A 22,385-nucleotide genomic window follows, 5' to 3' on the forward strand; every position below is an offset into this window, starting at 1 on the left:
GCAATCACGATTCTACACTCTTTGAACTTATATATGTCATATATGTTAAATATATTCTTTTGCCTCCAATAATCTAAACTAGTCTTGATTATTGGTGAGGATGCTACAGTAAGCTTATCATCATATAATGGGATCTCAAATATAATTTCCTCAATTTTGTCTTTGCTGGTGATATCATTCTCAATCTCATCCATCAATACACTTTAAGACTTATAATTATTTTACATGTGCCACTTCTAGTTGCAACTAAAGCACATAATATCTTTAATTCCTAGTTGTTGTGATTATGGGGAATTTATGAGTAGAACTAGTTGTTGGTGTAGCTACTATAAATGTGCTTTTGTAGAAGTTATTCAAGATGAAATGCATCATTTAGAGTCCAAGTATTATGAAGCTCAGCCTTATTCCTAATAGAAGTTATGATTAGGGGTGTCAAATTATGACACGATCCGAAACACGACCCGATCCCGACCTGGAAAAATTTGGGTTCGGGTCGACCCAGATAGCAAACGGGTCATGTTCGGGTTCAAAAATCTGACCCGATTTGAGTTTCGGGTCGAGTTTGGGTTGACCCGAAAATTGTTCTACCTGTACGAGCTGCCCGGCGTGCCCGCCCTGCCCGCGAAATGATCCGACACTGCGAGCCTACGATGCATCGAGTCGCTTAGCGCATCAATCTGTCACTTCGTTAGACGTCACGCGGCTCGCGCCAGTTCGCCTCCTAGGAGGTCGTCGCTGCTGCAGCCCGGCCGTGGCGTGGCCGCTCGCCGCCCTATCAACCGCTGTTGTCACCGCTCACGACAGTTCTTCCTCCTTCGGCGACGGGAGATCCTTATCTTCCTCAGACGATGTTCTTTCCTGTAAAATCGAAAGTCGGGACAGCCGACCAACTCGCCACCTCACCGAAACTAGAAGTAGCGATGGGAGCTCGACGACGTTCCTTCATGTCGAATCGGAAAATCGTGTTGTGCGGGTTGACCCGAACCTGAATCAGGTCGGGTTCGGGTCCTAAAACCTGACCCGCTTTTTAAAAATGGGTCGGGTTCAGGTTGACCCGAATAGTGTCGGGTCAGTTCCGGATTCGACCCGAACCTGACCCGTTGACCCGAATTGACACCCCTAGCTATGATACATGTAATAAACTTAATGGCTAGTTCCTAATAAAGTGTAAGTGCAATTGGTATTAGTAATAAGGTCCTTATAAGTATTCTAATAACCAACCATATATAGGCTCTATAGCCTTAAGGTTATAATTTGAATGTGAAGTTTCTTATCAAGATTCTTTTGACAATACTTCACTCTTAACTTATCCTTCATTTCTAATAATGTTCGAGTTGTCTTACCCAACCTTCATTCATTTGTTAGCACATTGTTCAAGTAGATTTTGACATGTCTTATAAATTTCATCTTAGGAAAAGCTACTATATCATAATCACCCAAACCACTCCATTGAAATAATTCATCTAATTTGGTAAGTAATTAATAAACTTATTGAGATCAAGAATGTAATTATATATAGTTTCCTTCAACTTAACAATCTTAAACAATTTATGTATAAAATAGTGTTGAATATTCTGTGTAAAGGAGAACTTATTCTGTGCGGAGGTCTTGCGCAGCTCTATGTTGGGAGGCGAATCAGGTGCAGCCACATAAGCGATATTGAATAGTATCGAGCCGCGGTACCAAGCGAAGGGATGACGTGACTAATATCAATACAAATAATTTTTCCAATGGTGTTTGATGTGGCCACAAAATAATTTTTCAGTTTTTCTTATGTGAAGGCTATACTAATATCAATACAAATTTAAAATTTTAAATTTTTTAATATAAAATATGCTTCTCTCTCTCTCTCTATATATATATATATTGGAAAAAATAGTTATAATATCCTCAGCTTTCGGATTTCGTTAGCTCCTTCGATCCAGTAACGGAAATTTGTTTGCAGACTTCAGATCAACTTTACGTCCTCTCCATTTCCTCCGTAGGAGAAAGCTTCTTTATTGTCCTCCCCAATCCTCAGCCAAATCCTGTTTTTGTCCCCTTCCTTTCTTGTTCAAACCCTTACATTTTCAGAACTTAGGAATCGATCGTCTCTTCCATAATCGGAAGGAAATCGTTGTTCATGCGTTTCTTGGTCTCTGCCAATTGCATGTTTTCTTGTTCGGAACTTAGGGACCGAATATTTAGTTGTTTGATACTTTTGTAGTGGGAGTTTCTGAGGGCCGCTACGGAGATCTGGTTCTAGGGTTTCGATTGTGGCCGCCATGGGTGTGGACTACTACAACATTCTGAAGGTTAATAGGAATGCCACCAATGAAGACCTGAGGAAGGCGTATCGGAGGCTAGCGATGCTTTGGCATCCCGATAAGCACCGAGGTGATAAGCAAATCGCTGAAGCGAGGTTCAAGGAGATCTCTGAGGCCTATGATGTGAGTCGTCCTCCGATCTCTTTCCACCGATTTATTTCTTGGCTTCTTTCTCGATGATTAGAAAAATCTGTTGTGTTACTTTCTTTCCTTTTTTTTGGTTTCTGTTTTTTTATATTTTTATATTTTTTATTTTTTTATTGGTTGTGCTTTTCAGATGTTAGCATTGATGGCTCCTGTGGAGTTTGGATTGTACGCTTATTACCTAATTTCAGATAATTTTTTTCTCTTAGTTTCCCGAGGGTTAGCTTCTCACTTTCTGTGATGGTGATGTTTCATATGTTCCAGATTCAATCTGTGGACTGCATTCTGACTAATGTTTTGGTTTTTTCTATATGTATTCTTTATTATTCTTTTGTCCTTGTTGCGGATGCTAATGTAGGCTTTTCTGCAAATTGAATCGAGGTTTTCCTAGCTTCATTTTAAATTTCCCTGCATAAAGTGCTTTCGTTTTGAATTGGGAGATTCATCAAAGAGTTTATGGTATTCAAGTGGAATGAATGGAGTAAGAAGATTCCTTTATTCAGCTGCTAATATTTATAAAAAGACTAATGATAATTAAATGTTGAATTTTTTCTGATTTTGGGTTAGTCTTCTTAGATGGTGCCTACACTTGGAATTACTTGGTGTAACTTTGCAAGAATTGATTTCTACTTTGACAAAAGCATATTTCAGTGATATCCTACAATACCACAATGTTCACTTATCAATAGTTACATTTTGCACCCCTTATATTTTAGGTCTTAAATGATCCGCAAAAGAGAGCAATATATGATGAAAATGGAGAAGAGGGCTTGAAGGGGACGGCACCTTCTGGTTCTCGAAGAGCAACTTCATACTCCGCAGCTTCACGTGGTCAAAATAATTTTCAATTCAATGCTAGGAGTGCAGAGGACATTTTTGCTGAGGCCTTTCAGAATGAAATTGATTCAGAGTACATGCCACGTTCAAAGCCCACTAGACTTCAAACAGAAGGAACAAATAGTCAGGGTGTCAATGTTGGAGCTGCAAGCAAGGCTCAGAAAGCACCAGCAATTGAGAGAAAACTTGTATGCAGCCTTGAAGAACTATACAAAGGATCTACAAGAAAAATCAAGATATCTAGGAATGTCATAATATCTAATGGGTACATCTTTGATTCACCTTTATTCTTAGTTTCTATATTGTCCAGTATCTCATATTTACTCAAGTTATCTCTTGATAATGATTGAATATTGCATTTTGAATTATATTCTCTCTTCAACAATGTTATGCTGGGGAGTTATTAATTTTGAGAGCTTCTTTATTATTCATTTGATTTCTGCTTCTTGTAACTTGCACTTGCATTATTTGCCAACTATATGTCTATTCACAAGTTTATTGAGTTCTATCTTTATCTTTAATGCACCCAAGTTATTAGATTGATTTACTACAGCAGAGAAAACATTAGGGCCTTAGGAGCTTAATAGCCCTTTACAAATAAAAGAATGTTAAACAAAAGGAAAACAGATATAAACACACTTATAACACATCCAATCCCTTACTGCTAATTATTGGGCTTCCATAAGACCCCTGGGTCATTTACCGGTGCTCCCCTTGGACCATCTATTCTTATAATATAAAAAAAAATAAAATAAATACGAGTAGCAATTGTTAGATGCAGGGACTAACAAGCTCTTTTTGCAATGCATGCTTAGCGTTAGGTGTTAGATTACAACAACAACTAGTTGTGGTTCTGAAAATTGGCGTTCGACTCTATTGAGAATACACGTTTTTGGTGAAGTTTTCAGAAAGCAGATTAGATTGCTGATAAAACACTACTTATATATTTTACCTTTATTTTGTGAGGATTTTATGATTTGATTCTAGTTTCCCATAAACACAATCACATATGATTATTACCCCACCAGATGACCAAAGAAAACTTTCAATTAAGGCTAGTATTCGATGCTAAATTCTAAGAGTATATAGTATCATCAATTTTGATTATGATTGCAAAAATGGATCACCTCTAGCTTAAAGTAGATGGTTAGTGGGATGATGACTAACTTGATCAATATCTCATGATTTAGTCATCTTGAATTGTTATGGATCTTGATCTACGTGGTTAGCGAATGTAGTCAATATAAAAATTCTGAAAATTTATATGGAGGGTATTTTTATTATGAAATCCTAAATTCTATTAAGATATTGAATGAGTTGATAAGAAATATTTTGGTACCAATCTCTAAGAACAAATGAGGTGTGTATTTGTTGTGGTAAATAAGTAATTATAGAAAATCAAATTTTCAAGTCATACAATAAAATACAGGAGATGATGATATAAACTTAGCTTATAAAAATCACATCAATTTTTTAATAAATTAACTTTATGTCAAAAAAATCCACTATGATGGTTATTTTTTGTGATAGGATAATCAATGAAAAAAATATAAATAGCAATGCAAGGATCTTTATATAGTTTTGTTGATCTTGAAAATATATTTAATGGCTATCATGAGAATTGATTTGTTGGGTATTAAAGAGAATGATCATGTGAAAGGCATATTTAAACATTTTTGGGAATCAATGAGTTTTAATGTAGGATAATTTTTCATTTTTAGACAATATGATTTTGATAAGTGGGGTCATTTTTAGATTAAGTGAAACAAGGGAAATTTTGTCGAAGATTTTATAAGCAGAACAAAATTTGAGTACATAATATGCTATTTTAATGAAAGTAAAACTATAAAATAGATGTTTATTAGTAAACATTGCTAGAAGATAAGGTAATAATTAGTTATCAGGGTTTTAAATATTGTTTATCTATAATACAAAAGAATGGAGTAAAGATGAGGACATATATTTAAGAGTTAAAGTTGAGGGTTGAAATCAAGGAGGTTCTTATGAGTATAATTAATATCATGGAGAGTTTAAAAGCTAAAGTTTACAAATTTGTAATTTAATTGCTATGCTATAATGAATCTAGTTTTGTGCAAAATTCATCCATAACCAAGTTGGGATTGTTAGAAATGAGGACATTAAGAAAATGTATGTGAAAATTAGAAGAATGGAGTGAAAAATGATTAGATTGAAAATAAATGGAGAAGCGCTTATTAAATATGTGATAGTAGAAAACAGACCGTTGCTTGTGTTTTAAGTTGAGGCCAGAATATGCAAGATAAAGTTTAGATTTCCAGAAATTGTGTAATAAGACGCAAATAATCACACCTTTCTTAGCACTCAACTTGAATGAATGGAGGATTAAAGCGGTAGGCAATGATGATGTTGCATCCAAAATGGAGCCTTCTTCCGAACGTTTTTTAACTAAAATCTGCATATTTTTTTGTTGGGCACAAAACAATATGAGAAGGAAAATCACTATGCTTAGGGATTGCCGTCAAAGCTTAGGTAAGTATGCTTAGGTGGACACACTGCACAAGATTATGCATAAGGTGGAGATGCGAGGCAGGGAAAATATTTGGATAGAAGAGTAATTACTACAAGTAGCAATATCGGTCTTACTAATGGTGCTATCTGTGGACTAGTGAAGTTGACTTCTCTGTATGAGTTTGGCAATGACTCCTTGCTCCTGGCAAATCTTTTGAGTGATACGGAAGAGGTCCTATCATTTTATAGCTGATAACTACAACTGCTGACTCAGGGAGGAAATCTAGAAATATCACTCTATTCTTCTCTGGTTTCCCTCAGGCATTAGTGCCTTTTCAAACCCAACACATGCGTTCTTGTGTTGTTAGTAGGTATATGCATCCTTGTGTTTCCAAATCTAAAGGTTTAGTTCTGTAATTTGTGTACGATAACATGACTTTAAATCTTGGCAGGCAGCTGTATGTATTTTTCTTAATATCTGTCTGCAGCATACATGGTTGGATTTCCAAACAATTTATAACTAATAGGCTTAAGTTCGGGAATGCTGGTCTTATCTATTCATATGAATTAATCTGACTGAAATCTTTTCTGACCTACAAGTGTTTGCCCTGTGGATGTCTGCGAGCAACTGAGCATACCTGCATTGATTTGCAAACAGTTGGTTTGGTGGGCTTGAGTGCTGGAATGTTTATGGTTGTCGCTTCGGTGCCATATATGCTTGTGTTTGATCATGCCTTTCATGGCCATTCTGTCCAAGTAAGGCTGCATCCTGATAGGAAATACTTGAGTTCGCAAGTAACCCTAAGGGAATACTTGAGTTCACAAGCAAACCTATCACTAATTGGATGAAATCAGCGAGAAAATAATCAAAATTTGGGCGAAAACAATCCCAAAACAGTAGATTGCACTAAGGAAGTAAAACAAAACACACACAAAAAGAAAGATACAAGTGATCCTCTATTTGAGAGGAGGATCGTTCTCTCCCAATCTCTAGACGCAAGGTCTAGAGCCCTCAAACCTCACAAGACTCCAAGAGAAACTCCAATCTAAGCATGTCTAGCCCTAACCCCTTCATGCCCTTTAAATAGCTCTCTCCACCTCCTTAAAAACTTTCTAATATAAGATAGTATTTAATTAATTCAAAAGATATCAAATCTTTTCAAATTAATTAAATCCACTTTTCTAATATAAGATATTATTTAATTAATTCAAAAGATATCAAATCTTTTTAATTAATTAAATCCTCTTTCCAAATATAAGATATCATTTAATTAATTCAAAAGATATCAAATCTTTTTAATTAATTAAATCCAAACAAATTGGGCGTGGGCCCCTCCCTTACGCGGTGTAAGAAGGAGGCGGTTTGACCCGCCTCCTGTATACAAGTGCCGTCCTATCAATACCGCCCTCCCAAAGAATCACCTTGTCCTCAAGGTGAAAACTAGGAAACTGCTGTTTCACCTTCTCGTACGGCTCCTACGTGGCGTTGTAGTCCGGCATATTCTTCCACTTGATCAACACTTCTTTCGCTCCCTCTTCTTTCTGACAAACCCCTATCAACTCTAAGGGTTCCATAATCACCTCTAAATCATCCGTAAGTGTGGCCGGTAATTTCGAGCTGGCTGTATAATCCCCAATGGCTCTTCTCAGTTGTGGTACATGAAAAACCGGATGAATAGTCGCCGTGGGTGGTAGTTTCAGCCGATATGCCATTGCTCCGATTTTTTCCAATATTTCATAAGGTCCAAAGTATCTTGGAGCGAGCTTTTCATTTCTCTTGTTGGCCACTGTCTTCTGCCGGTATGGTCGGAGCTTTAAGAATACTTTCTCTCCTGCTTCGAACTGGATGTCCTTCCTATGCCGATCAGCTTGTTTCTTCATAATTTATTGAGCTCTCAGTAGATGTCTCTTTAATTCTTCTAACACTCGATCCCTTTCTGCCAAGTACTCCTCTACTGAAGAAGCTGAAGTACTGTTACTCCCTAAGTGCACCAAGTGAGGGTGGTCCCTTCCGTACAACACCTTGAATGGAGTCATTTGTGAAGCCGAGTGAAAAGAGGTGTTGTACCAGTACTCTGCCCAAGACAGCCCACTTGGCCCAAAGTTTGGGTGTCTCTGACACAAAACACTCAAATAGGTCTCCAAGCTCCTATTGACCACCACTGTTTGGCCATCTGTCTGTGGGTGGTAAGCGGTGCTCCTCTTTAGAACTGTCCCTTGTAACCTGAACAATTCCCTCAAAAATTGACTGAGGAACACCTTATCTCTGTTTGACACGTTGCAATTTGAACACCTCTCTAATGAATGCTGAAGCCACTGTTACTGCGGTGTAAGGATGTCAAAGGGGGATGAAATGAGCATACTTGCTCAATCTATCCATCACCACCAAGATCACTGTGAAGCCTTCTGAACGGGGCAGCCCATCTATGAAATCCATAGATATCTCCTCCCAGACTCATCCCGGTAGTGCCAACGGCTGTAGTAGCCCCCCTGGTGACATAGCCAAATACTTGTTCCTCTGATAGATTTCACACCTTGCCACCATCTCCTCTGTATCTCTATGCATTCCCTTCCAGTAAAGCTCGGCCGCTAGTCTCTTGTAGGTTCTCTGCACCCCTGAATGGCCCACAACTGCGTTTCCATGAAATTCCTATAGTAAATTTGGGATGTGGATCGAGGTACGGGGCATCACAAATCTTCCCCGGTACAACAGTCTGTCTCCCTCTAATGAGTACCCTGGATGGCCACCCTCATCTTTCAGCAAATCTGACCTGATCCTTCCCAATTATTTATTTCTAGCACTTTCTTCTTTGATAGCCTCCCAGTCAAGCATAAAAGGAATGGATAATGCCACCGTTTGCAGCTCCCCCATACATCTGGACAATGCGTCCGCCGCCTTGTTCTCCGCCCCTGGTCTATACTGAGTCTCGAAATCGTACCCTAGCAACTTGGACAACCACCTTTGTTGCTCTTCCGTCACCATCCGCTGTTCCAGTAGGTATTTCAGGCTTCGCTGATCTGTCCTGACAATGAAATATCTCCCAAGCAGATAGGGCCGCCACTTTTGTATGGCCAATACAATGGCCATTAATTCCCTCTCGTAAACTGATTTCAGTCGGGCTCTAGCCGTCAATACCTGGCTGAAATAAGCAATGGGTTTATGATTCTTCATCAGTACTCACCTAGTCCATATCCTTAAGCATCTGTCTCCACAATGAAGGTTTGAGTAAAATCTGGCAAGGCTAGGATCGGTACCGTAGTCATCGCCTTCTTCAAGCTCTCAAATGCTGATGTGGCCGCCTCCCCCCATAGGAACCCGTCCTTCTTCAACTGTTCAGTGAGTGGCCATGCGATGGAGCTATACCCCTTCACGAATCTCCTGTAGTAACCCGTCAGTCCTAGGAATCCCCTTAATTCCTTCAAATTTTTTGGCACGAGCCACCTTACATTGCTTCAATTTTGGACTGATCTGCTGCCACTCCCTCTTTTGACACCACATGACCCAAGTACTCTACACTGGCTTGTGCAAAGCAGCATTTCTTTAAATTAGCCCTCAGTTGGTGCTCCTGCAGTTCTTTTAACACCCTCTTCAAATGCTCCCAATGCTCCTCTTCTGTCCTGCTGTAGACAAGGATGTCGTCAAAGAATACCAGTACAAATTGTCTGAGATAAGGTTTGAAAACCTTATTCATGAGGGCTTGGAAAGTAGCTGGAGCATTGGTAAGGCCAAATGGCATCACTAGGAACTCATAATGTCCTTCATGAGTTCTAAAGGCCATTTTGGGTACATCCTCCTTCCTCATTCGGATCTGATGGTAACCTGATTTCAAGTCTATCTTGCTGAAGATCACGGTTCCACTCAATTCATCTAGCAGCTCGTCAATGACTGGTATAGGAAACTTGTCTGGTATAGTTTCCTTATTGAGTGCTCTGTAGTCTACACAAAAATGCCAGCTGCCATCCTTCTTTTTCACCAACAGAACAGGACTAGAAAAAAGGGCTGATGCTGGGTCTGATGATCTCTGCCTCCAGCATTTCTCTAATCAACATTTCTATCTCATCCTTCTGGAACTGAGGGTAGCGATAAGGCCGGACACTGATGGGCGACACTCCCTCCAATACGATTGCATGCTCCTGCTCCCTCTGCGGTGACAATCCTTGAGGTGGCTGAAATACCTCTTGGAATTGCTGAATCAACGGCTGAATAGAGAGCGGTATGTCTCCTCCCTCTTTCTATCTTGCTTCCTCCAAACTGTGTAACTCCACTAAATATCATCCACCCGCCAACTGGATATCTTTCACCATCGTTTTAAGAGAAACTAGGGATTTTGAAAGCTCCGCGTCTCCCTTAATCACTACCTTCTTTCCGTCCACCATCAACTCCATCGTAAGTGCTCCCCAATTCACCTTGGTGTTACCCAAAGTTTGTAACCATTTCATCCCTAGTATGATGTCTGTGCTCCCCAGCTCTAGTGGAAGTCCTCCCTCACCTATATCCCCTGGATCGTTAGTCGTACTTCCCTGCAAATCCCCTGACTTTTTTCTATCTTTCTCGTACTAATCATCACTCCGTAGCACCCTGTGTCCACCAATCTTATTCCCAGTTGGTCTACGACCTGGGTGAAAATGAAATTGTGGGTAGCCCCACTATCAATTAGCACCACAACCTCCCGGTCCCCTATCTCCCCCTTCACTTTCATGGTGTGATTCGTAGTGAATCCCACCACTGAGTTTAGGGAAACCTCAGCCAGATCCAAGTGTAGCTCTTCTTCTTCGGTCACCTCCTCACCTCCCTCAGTTTCCTCGTCATCGCAGACGGTGAGAACCTGAAGAGTTCGGTCCTTGCACCGATGTCCTGGTGTGTACTTTTCATCGCATCGGAAACAACCCCTTAGCCCTCTTCTCCTGCATTTCTTTCTCTGTCAGCCGTTTGAAATTTCCTCCCCCCCGTTTTCTCCTTGGTGGCTTCTATACTACCTCCTGTTGCAGGACCTCTAGGTGCGAGATGAGCGGTCGTCATTCGGTATGTACCCCCGGTGCTGCTACTCCTGGCTCCCTTTTCCAAATTTTTCTAATTTTCCACCAGTTGAGCTAACCTCATGGCTTCTCCTAAGTCACTGGGCATCAAGACCTTTATTGCTGCTCGGATCTTCGCCTTCAGCCCTTTCATGAAATTTCTCTCTAATACTGTCTCTGAGAGTCGCTCCATCCTGCTAGCCAGGTGCTCAAACTGCTCCCGGTAATCTGCAACTGATCCCTCTTGTGTCAGAGCAAAGAATTGCTCATAGAAGTCTCCTTCCCGATCGGTTTGGAAACGTTCTATTATGCAGTCTTTAAATTCCCACAAGTTCCTTATCGGCCTCCTCTGGTCTCTCCACTGAAACCACGACAGAGCTTTTCCTTCCAAACATAATCCTGCTGCAGTTAGCTTCTCCTCTTCCGTCAGCCCATTGATGGCGAAGTACCGCTAAACCTTGTAAATCCACCCATACACATCTTCTTCTTTGAATATGGACATCTTAAACTTCCTCACCTTTTGATCCTCCCCATTGCCTCGGATTCTTCCATAGTTTCCCCTTTCCCAAGTGCTAGGTGCACCCCAAGTTTCCCGATCTTCTCTTGCCCTGCCATAGCCCAAACCCCCTTCAAAATCCCCTCTTCTCCCTTCAAAATCAGCACCCCGACGGCCATAAAACCCCTCATGGCGTTCCCAATCAGCCCTTCCTTGCTCCGCTTCCCCATATCCACACCTTTCCCCATGTCGATCTCCTCTTTCCTCCCTATGGAAAGGCTCCCCATAGGGTCTTCTTCTTCCCCCTTCCACGATTTCCACCTCTTCTTCCTCCTTTCGGATTTCAGAATTGGTGTTCTTCGCTTTTGGGCCCTTCGCTTCGGATGCCGCCGTTTGTGCTTGAAGTTCCAACATTCTTTTCATCATATCCCTGAGATCGGCCACTTGCCCCTCCATGGAAGAAATTCTTTCCTCCACGGTTTCTTTGATGTGATTCATCTCTCATTCGAGTCTCTCCTCCAAAGCATCAACTTTCTTGGCCGCCATTATAATCCGAAGTTTGTAGATTCACAAAATCTGGATCTTGGAGTAAAAAAACAGCAACTTCCTCCTTTTCCGGGCAAAAAACTACTGCTGGAATTTGCCGAAAACAGCCCTCCACTGCCCCAAGACTCGCTTTGATACCAATTTGATAGGAAACACTTGAGTTCGCAAGTAACCCTAAGGGAATACTTGAGTTCACAAGCAAACCTATCACTAATTGGAAGAAATTAGCGAGAAAATAATCAAAATCTGGGCGAAAATAATCCCAAAATAGTAGATTGCAATAAGGAAGCAAAACAAAACACACACAAAAAGAAAGATACAAGTGATCCTCGATTCGAGAGGAGGATCGTTCTCTCCCAATCTCTAGATGCAAGGTCTAGAGCCCTCAAACCTCATAATACTCCAAGAGAAACTCCAATCTAAGCATGCCTAGCCCTAACCCCTTCATGCCCTTTAAATAGCCCTCTCCACCTCCTTAAAAACTTCTTAATATAAGATATTATTTAATTAATTCAAAAGATATCAAATCTTTTCAAATTAATTAAATCCACTTTTCTAATATAAGATATTATTTAATTAATTCAAAAGATATCTAAATCTTTTTATCTAATTAAATCCTCTTTCCAAATATAAGATATTAATTAATTAATTCAAAAGATATCAAATCTTTTTAATTAATTAAATTCAAATAAATTGGGCGTGGGCCCCTCCCTTAGGCGGTGTAGGAAGGAGGCGGTTTGACCCGCCTCCTTTATACAAGTGCCGTCCTATCACATCCTTGCGTCCTCATGAACTAGCATTCATGTGCATTTTTGTTGTGTTTCTTAGTATATGAATATCTGCAATTGATTGTGTGGAATTCATGCATATTAATCACTATGTGAACATGTGATTGGTCAAAGCTGTTTTGGTGCTTGAATGGGGCTTTTCCTCTTATTTGGTTTTTTCTTTTTTGTTTGTTAGTTTCTCAGCCTTTTCCATCTTCCAAATAATAATAAATTGAGGCTTGAAGGCTACAAAAGAGGTTGCACTTAAAAAAATGAATGAAATAGAACAATATTTGACTGTTCCAGACACATGGACTAATTGTAATAGATACATGCATCTTGCCATATTAGATACATGCATCTTGCCATATTAGATATATGCATCTTGCCATATTTGACAGCTCTGGAATGATTCTAATAAGTGCACTTGTACCTTTGGCAGATGCCTTTGCGAAGTACCTTTGGCTAGTACCCCTGTGGAGGAGAAATTATTATGTGCGATCATCGGATGACGTCCAGAGGCGAATTAGGATGCGCTGCGTCATTTTTTTTTATGTGTACCGGTGCTGTGTATCATTGTGTACCGGGTGACGTGGCGCATCCTGATTCGCCTCTGGATTGTCCGATGACTGCACAGAATAATTTCTCCCTGTGGTGAGGATATGAGATATGTTGGTGAAACTATTATGGATAGGCTAATATAGATAAGCTTTTATATTTTTTTATGGCAAGCAATCTCTTGAGGGGTTGAGTTACTCCTCATGAGACAAATACTCTTGGGGTGAGTGCCATGCTTATGTTGGTCGAGTTCTTGGGAGATGAGCGCATCCTTTGGGCATGCTTCTTCAGGTTTCATCATTGTTTAAAATTGCGCAATACGAGGCGTGCCTCAACGCAATTTCGAACAAGAATGCTTTGAGGCACACTCCTGACGTTTAGGTTGTGAGGCATATGCCTCAATTTGGCTGCGGCATGGCTCGCCTCATTGTCGTGAGGTGACGCCTCACCAAATATGATTTTTTTTTTTAATAAAAGACTTCATTTCGACTTGCATTCCGGTTCATATAGGCATGCCTACGATTTGCTTTTTCTTTGGCGTTCTTGCTTCGGCTACGCCTGAACTAGAGTTTTGAAAGATTCGTTGCTTCCTTCGGTTGTTTTGGCTACGCATGAAGTAGAGTTTCAAAAGAACCTTCTCCACTTTTTTCATGTGCTTCGGAGAAGTATCAGGTATGGTATGACCTTCTTTTTTTTAGGAGTTTAGATTTTTGCTTTTTTCTTGTGATAAGAATGGTCTGGATTTTGGTGTATTTGTGCTGATTGGTAGGCAGAGGTATTGTAGGTGAATTTTTCATTCATTTTTGGACGGTTTTCCTGTGCTAGAGTTGGAATTTTGCAGGAAGAATCTAGCAGGGCAAATGATAGTGCCCGGTCAAAATGGCATTTGGTTAAATTCCAATTCCTCGAAATTTTTGTTGATTGATTGTGGTGGTGTTGTAAAAAATACTTTGGGATTGCAAACTTTGAATTCACTAATGTGTGATTCTTAGTGTTTTAAGTATGATGGATTTCATTTATTGTTGTGTTTGATCCATTAAGCTATTATTGGATAATATGATAAATTGTTTTGGCAAAATGCTTTATAAATACCGGCTTGGAGTTGAGTTATTTTATCACATGAGGTTTGTTAATATATATTATATAACGTTGAGTAGTTTGGTTTTACTTTTTGCTAAAGATTCTTATAATTTTATTATTTTAATTCTTATCTTTCTTCTATAAATTTGGTTATGAGAATGCGTTATAATAGTACAATTTAATCCCTTCAAGAACTTTTGAGAATGATTACTTTGAGTTGTTTAGTTTAAAGAAAACTTTATATATTCTAAAATATATCCTAGGATTTTTTTTTCCCTAGTTGTTCTGACCAAAAAATGATCAGATGGGCTAAGCGTTTGAATCTAATTTGAGATATGTACAATATTTAAATAATTTGTATTGCAATTCTCTTAAAATAGATTCTTAAATTTGAACATTAAATTAGCCAGATGATTTTAGCAATTGTTATGATATTCATAATTGCTAGCACATCAAAACTTGTTTTTATCAAGTGGTTTAAAGTATCGGTAACTCTTTTATCTTCACATTATTATCATATCATTCAACAAAAAACTAAAAGTTCTGTTAATGTAACTCATTCTTAAACCACTTGTATTTATGATTTTTCTCCTCTCTTAGTGCCGGGTTAACATAATTTTTTGCATTTTAATTAATTTGTTTTGAATCATTTTGTAGGGTTATGTATAAGATGGTTATAGACAACGATAAAATCACATCGGGTTATAGGAATGACCCAACGTAGAAACATAGCAGTCAAGTTGATGTGGGAGGCAACGACAGACATACATATATTTGAAATGTAACTATTGTGAGAAAATGGTGAAATGTGGTGTCATTAAGATGAAGGAGCACATATTCAAATCATATAAAAATGTTACACCATGTGTTGTAAGGGAGGAGATTTAAACATACATGAATAAGTCAGTAATATCAAAGCATCTAGCACAAAGATAGTTTGATAATATAGTTGATGTTGACTTGTACGACAGGAGCGAGTGCAGTGGTCAGGATTTATCTTCTTTATTGTAACCCATGTCCTCTAGGATTGCAAGGGTCCCATGGATCAGTACATGGCGAACACGTTAGCGAATAAATAAGAAGACATTCCGTTTACTGCATAGAAGTTGACCCCAGAGAATACCAAGGAGGCACAGATACATGTATGCATAAATATAGTAGATTTTTTTATGAGAATGTCATACCATTTAATGTTGCAACCTCCCCTTCTTACTACAACATAATCCATTCAATTGGAGTTTATGAGCGAGGTTTAAAATTTCTATCCATGTATGACTTGTGCAAATGGATTTTGAAGGAGTTGGCAAATACTAAGAGAAGTATCAAGGAAATTAAGAGGACTTGAAGTCAGATAGGGGTTACTATCATGTCTGATGTTTAGTTAGATGTAAAGAGCATAAACTTGATATATATACTTATCAATAATCATTACGATATAGTGTTCTTGAAGTCCAATGATGCATCTGATAAAGGAAAAGATGCTGAGTTTCTTTTTGGAATATTTGATAATATTATTGCAGAGATTGGGGAGCACCTAGTAGTCAGGTGATAATAGACAAAGCTAGTGCTTATAAGACTACAAGGGAAAAAACTTATGGAGAAGATGAATCATTTATATTGGACCCCTTGTGTTGCACATTGTATTGACCTAATCCTTTAGAGATGTGGGGAGTTACCACAACATAAAATGAACTAACAAAAGTAAAAATGATAAATAAATTTATATACAATAATTCTTGGGTTTTGATACTCTTGAGAAATTTTTCAAAAAAAAAGAGAAATATTTAGGCCTACAATAATAAGATTTACCATTACCTATTTGACTTTGTCGAGCATTTTTATGGCGAGGTAGTCTTTGGAGGTTATGTTCACCTCAACACATATAATAGGCTATTATCTGAACCTTAAGTATTAATATGTGGAAAATATTTCAATGAACCTGAGATAAAATTAGGATTGTAACATTGTCCGGATATGTTTATAGCTGATTCATCTGAGAGAGCAAATGCTGATATATAATTTATAATGTTCAGGAATCCATTATTTTCCTATTTTCTATTGAACAAACATTCCCTACGAGCTATATTGAATTATGTGATAACTTGAATGAGGCAAAAATGAATTAATCAACATGACCACCTATATACTCTAACTAAAACCTAACTCGCCTTCAAACACCAACGGATCTGTAGCACTCGTACAAGCAGATAAAAGGTGTTATTTTTAAACTTCAAATGTGAAACATAGCGCTCATTCGAATAATGAACTTTTGTGCGACTGTTTAATTTTTTAATATTTTAAAATCCCCCCTTATGCATTAAAATGTAATTCCTTAAACTTAAATATGAACACATCAAAAAGTGTGCATGTTAATTTAGAAAGAAATTTCAATTTCCCACATATGCTTTGACAAACTTATTAAACTTGAAAACACCAATATCTGAAAATGCTGTGTGGGGTTAAAAGTTCGTTAATTTAAAGTTCTACTTTTAAACTAATCACCCGTTTGTGCTCTGACCATTGCATGTACTCCTAAATCAATATGTCGTGAGAATATTACACGGGTTAAATTTCAAGTTTGATCCTCATTGAAATGATTGGAGTCGACATGACTTGAATTAATAAGTGAACGTCTACTCACAAATCTACCTAGATATTTAATTTTAAAGTTCACATTAGGCCTTTAAAGGTTTTTTAAATGAAACTCATCATAAAATTATATACTCTTGATTCTTAACATTTATATGATAACTCATAATATCAATCATCGAACATGATCCTTTATTAGCAGGTGAACAGAGTTGACAATATTCAAACCAATTATTTAAATACCACTAGTGGTGTCAATATTTCACACGATTCGAAAATCCGACCAAAAAATTTTGCGTTCAGGTCAACCCGTTTAGAAAGTGGGTCAGGTTCAAGTTTCACATTTTAACCTGATTGCAATTTTAGGTCCGGTTTAGATCAACCCCAAAACCAGAAAACAACCTGAAATCAACTTGAAACTCATCCGTCGTTCGCGCTCACATGCTTGCCCGATTGTCATCATGTTCGCTTGCTCATCTCACCTGCTCGACTGCTCGATCGTCTATGTTTACGCTGACCTATTCAGCTCGCCCATTCATGCAGTGTGCTCGGTCACTCGATCACCCTCAACTGGGTTAGCGGGTTAGGGGCGTGTCTAGTCTGGGTGTGATGCCCCAAGGATCTAACTTGGAAGAATTATTCACTTAATCATTTTAAACAATCAACATACCAGAGCTATCTATGTCATCCATCAATAAATAACAGTACAACATATTCTATAATTTAAAAACATCAATGTACAAAAGTCATTTACATTACTCGAGATCTATTTTGATGCCTCAAGAATCTAACTTGGAAGAATTATTCTTTTAATCCTTTAACTCCCAATCAGTATTATTGTGCCGACGGGCAAAGAGTGACGACTCTATTTACTGAGCCAACGGATAATGATAATGATACTGATACTGATACAAGACTGAAAAATACCATAATAGTCAGCACTTCTACTTGTTTTGTAGGACTACTATACTAAAAAGCATGTTTTGAAGCATTGTCCTTATTATTGTATAGATTTATCGTTACTGTACGAATTTATATTACTGCACGATTTCACTGTTATTGCATTACTGTTTCTGTCATCGGATTGTTACTGATACAGACACTGGTATTATTTGATACTACTGATTTATTGTACTGATCTTATGCATGTACACCGAGTAAGTGATATAGAATAACTGAATTGCAAGTGTACGTTTTGATACGATTCTACTGCATCGATTTGAGTTCAACAGTCACGAACGATAGTGTTGATTCGGCGCTTTATACGATCTTTATACTGACTGACATTATTGACCCGATGATTTCTCTTTATACCGATTGATATGATTGATCCGACGATTTCTTTATTGATTTGACTGAGGTTATAGATACAACGATTACTATAGAGATCTGGCATACGTACAGGCTTATGTTTTATGGACTTTTATATTGTTTACAGAATTTTCTACTGTCGATTGTGGATATTACTGTTTCTGCACTAATTTCTGTTTTTGCATTGACTCAATGATCATGTGTAAGTGATTGTTATGATTTGACTGATTGACATGCATATTGCTTATGTGCTTTGATTTCAGTTGTAGGTTGGTGACCTGCTGGGCTTTTTAAGATCATTATATGTGGTTATTGATTTCAGGTCAGGGCAAGGGAGCAGGAGTGTGAGATTTATCAGGGTTCTTCAGGTTCTGTTCCTTTTTATTTTAGCTATTCTTTTGTACTCATGACAGGATGGATATATGTGATTAATGTGTAGATCCGGAGTATTGTAAATGACTTTTGGGAATAAATATAAATATGTAAATTGATGTTCTAAATTATAGAATATGTTGTACTGTTATTTACTGATTGATGACTATAGATAGCTATGATAGTTGATGGTTTAAAGGATTAAAAGAATAATTCTTCCAAGTTAGATTCTTGGGGCATCACACTGGGTCTAGGTTTTTGACCGTTTGTTTAATCGGGTTGGGTCCGAATCAGGTTAGTTGAATGCTGGTCAGTTTTGGGTTGGACTTGAATCCAACCAAAAACTTATTTTGACACCGCTAAATTCCATATCGATCAAGTTATTGTTGATCAGGTGGTTGGTGATTAAGACCGTGACCACCATAACATTGTTGAAGGATTGCTACTTGTTGTTCTATCTTCTTTAGTGATGATGACTAGGATGACTTCAACTATGCGGGCCTTAGCCATGGTAGCCGAGTTGACCTTGTGTGACTAATGTCGCTTGAGACTCGCTAGTTGTGACGCACTAGATCCGTCTCCTCTGAGGATGGCAGTTACCACCCAAACTATGTGAATGGCTCGGGCTGGGGTTAGCTCATTTCTTTGGCTCTCCACGGGTGTTTTCCTTATTTGACTTCCCAAGTTAGTTAAGATAACTCTTTCAGCTTTTCTATCTTGATAAGCTCTTCCACAAGGCTTCTAAGGTGTCTGCATTCTTTAGCATCTTGCCTATGATATTTATGGAAGGAACAATACCTAGATGTATCTCTTGTATGTACAACCACCCTCATGGGCACGAGGTGCTTGAAAAAAATCTTTGTTCTGTTTGAAGAAATACTTGTTTCATATGGCCTTCACCAACTCAACCATTTTTATTCGAAGGGGTGATCTCCCTAGCACTGATATGTCAGCTATGGTTTCTCCTTTCAATGTTGGCTAGTCACAAGTACTACCTCCTTTGCTTGCACAACGGGTGGACCCATAATCCTCAATAGTCTTGTTGGTTGTGGCGCGTTTTAGTGATAAGGATGAGTATGTCGAAAGTGTGGCCTCCTCACTGGTTGGTGTACCCTGGTTTGACTCCTGTAGCTGCTCCGTGATGGCGGACAGTCACGTTTGGCGGCTACTTACCTAGGGAAAAAAGAGGCGGAGGGTTTAGCCACTATGTTATACTTCTCATTGTTGATGTGGTTATTGGCGAGTATAGTAACTCTGCCAAATGCCCTTGGCTGCTACAAACCAAGTGCGTGCTTTATGCCATATTGATTGATCTCTATATTCTCGCATTTCGTCTCTTGTAGTGCTTGGCTTCTTTTTAATAGCATCAATCCACATTCACCGCACCTAAGAATGAGTTGGATTTAAATTTGTTCACGGAAGACACTTTCGCCTTGTTGTCAAGACTAACTAACGTGATGGACAGAGAAAGATAGAGGTGTGGGCTCATATGAAGAAGAGCTCTGAAATTTGTATGTGGTTAAGTGTAGTGTAATATCTAGTCCAAAAAGTCCTAAAATACCTCCCAACACTTTATTTATAAGGTTGGCAAGTCTACATGTTAGGCTACACCTTAAAAATATAGTACATTATTGACTATTATAGATACATGGACTTACTGAAATAGATACATGTATCTTTCCATGTCTGATGTGGCTTTAGAACATTTCCATCGAGTGCATCTGACAATTGCCTCTAATAAGTACCTTTGGTGGATGCCTTCGACGAGTATTTTTGGCGAATGACTTTGGTGAATACCTCTAGCCAGTGCCCTTGGTGAGTGGTTTCGGTTAGTACCTTTGCTAATGCTTCTAGCAAGTGCCCTTGGCGAGTACTTTTGTTCGATGCCTCTAACAAATACACTTGGTGAGTAAGGCTATGCATGGGCTGATATAAGTAATCTTCTCCTGTATTTCTCTGGGGCAAACGACCACTTAAGTGGTCAAGCCATTCCTCGCGAGGCAAGTGCTCTTAGGGTGAGTACTATGCTCCTTCAGGGTGTTTAACACCCCCTAGCCGGGCTTTTTTATGGCAAGTGTTATCTCTGATCAAGCTTATCTGAAGTAAATTACTACATTAGTGTAAACATCATCCTTGATATATAGTGAAGCATATTAGATTTTTTATAATAAGAGTGTAATACAGAGCTTTTTGGCTTTGTTTTGATTTTTGTTAACTGATTATGAGTTTTAGAATAGCAAAATCAATTTGTTGGTGTTTGGTTAATGTTAAATCAACTCCTATTTGGAAATATAAAAGCTAAAAAATGGTGCTATGAAAAAGCTAAGCACACCGTTTTTTTCTAAAAACACAATTTTACTTAAAACTGTTAAATGATTCTAAGATAAAAGTATCCCTAATCTATTTTAATATTAAAACAAAATTTTTTAGCTATTATGTATTTATTTTAGCTAGGGGTGTGCATTCAATCGATTTGGATGAATGGTTGACAAATTTTTTAAATCAAATGAACCGAATTAAATCTTAAGTACAAACTAACAGAGCAGATCATATGTGGAACTAAACCAAATTTAACTGCAATATCGTTCGATCTATTCGGTCATATAATGCTTCAAAATCAATCCATTAACCAAAATTCAAATAACCTAATACTCCCAATCCAATAATAGAATCATAATATATTTTGTCCGGTTTGATTTTAACCAATTAATGCACACCCTTAATTCTATGTTCAATCACTTGTTAGCTTCCTTATATGGAACATGGTAGCTTCATACAACGGACATTGCTTTGCTATGATTCCTCAATAGTCCTTTATACTTGCTGATGTGCTTTCCATTATTACTTTTATTTTTTCACCCAGACGATATGTGCCTCAATCAGAGGTCCTCGTAATTGACGTGAAGCCCGGATGGAAGAAGGGAACTAAGATCACATTCCCAAGAATGGGAAATGAGGAAGCAAACATGATTCCAGCAGATATAGTATTTGAAATTGATGAGAAACCTCATGCTCTATACATGAGGGCCGGCAATGATCTTGTTGTTCACCTGAAGATATCACTAGGAGAAGCCCTCGGAGGCACCACAGTCAAGCTTCAAACCCTCGACGACCGCGAACTCACCGTTCAGCTCGCAAACATCGTTAGCCCTGGCTACGAGCTTCTGATCGCCAAAGAAGGGATGCCCATCGCTCGCGAACCGGGGAACAAAGGCAATCTAAGGATCAAGTTCGACGTCATTTTCCCTTCCAGTTTGACAGAAGAGCAGCGCACGGGCATCAAGAACATCTTACAGTGCTGAAACTTCTGAACTACTGATACTGCCTTTTGCAACTGATGTAAAAAGTTAAAGAGGTATATCTGTTTGCAAATACTTGTTTTCTTTTTGGTCCAGTTCAAATTAGCATCCCATTTTGTAGAAGTGAATGATAGGGTTATGTGAGGGCCTTTTGTTCCAGGTGAAATTGATTTGCTTGTCAATAGTTTGATTAAAGAGAAAGAATAGTAGCAGTTTGTAGTTGAAATGTGTTTTCTCCTTCTTTGAAGTGGTGGTGGTTTCAAGCAGACTGAGGGTTGTTTGGTTTGTTAATACACTGATGTAAAATGAATTTTATGTTTGATTCAAAAGAAAAGGGTTGAAGTAAATTAAATTTATTTTATTAATATCACATTTTCTCCATAATATATGGATCTAAAGTTGTCCCATTGGGCTTATTCTACACTGCTACTAGTTGGGCTTATTCTACACTCGAGCGCTCGGTATCGAGTGCGGTATATTTTTGGGGCGACGTGGCACATTTTTATTGGTCTCCGGACGAATCCGGATGCCGCATGTAATATTTTTTTTCATATTAACAAGCTTCTTGTGTGGATCC

The 22,385-nt window shown here is 38.4% G+C and overlaps 1 protein-coding gene across 1 annotated transcript; it reads left to right on the top strand.

Moving 5' to 3' along the window:
- Positions 1-1,889: 1,889 nt before the first annotated feature.
- LOC110100051 (dnaJ homolog subfamily B member 1) lies at positions 1,890-22,173 on the top strand. Its single transcript, XM_020827471.2, has 3 exons — positions 1,890-2,429; positions 3,167-3,552; positions 21,373-22,173. The coding sequence occupies exons 1-3, from the start codon at positions 2,265-2,267 to the stop codon at positions 21,809-21,811; spliced, it is 990 nt and encodes a 329-aa protein (XP_020683130.1). The 5' UTR covers positions 1,890-2,264; the 3' UTR covers positions 21,812-22,173.
- Positions 22,174-22,385: the final 212 nt, after the last annotated feature.

Source organism: Dendrobium catenatum, unplaced genomic scaffold (genome assembly GCF_001605985.2).
Source record: "Dendrobium catenatum unplaced genomic scaffold, ASM160598v2 original_scaffold_159283, whole genome shotgun sequence".
Taxonomy (NCBI): Eukaryota; Viridiplantae; Streptophyta; class Magnoliopsida; order Asparagales; family Orchidaceae; genus Dendrobium; species Dendrobium catenatum.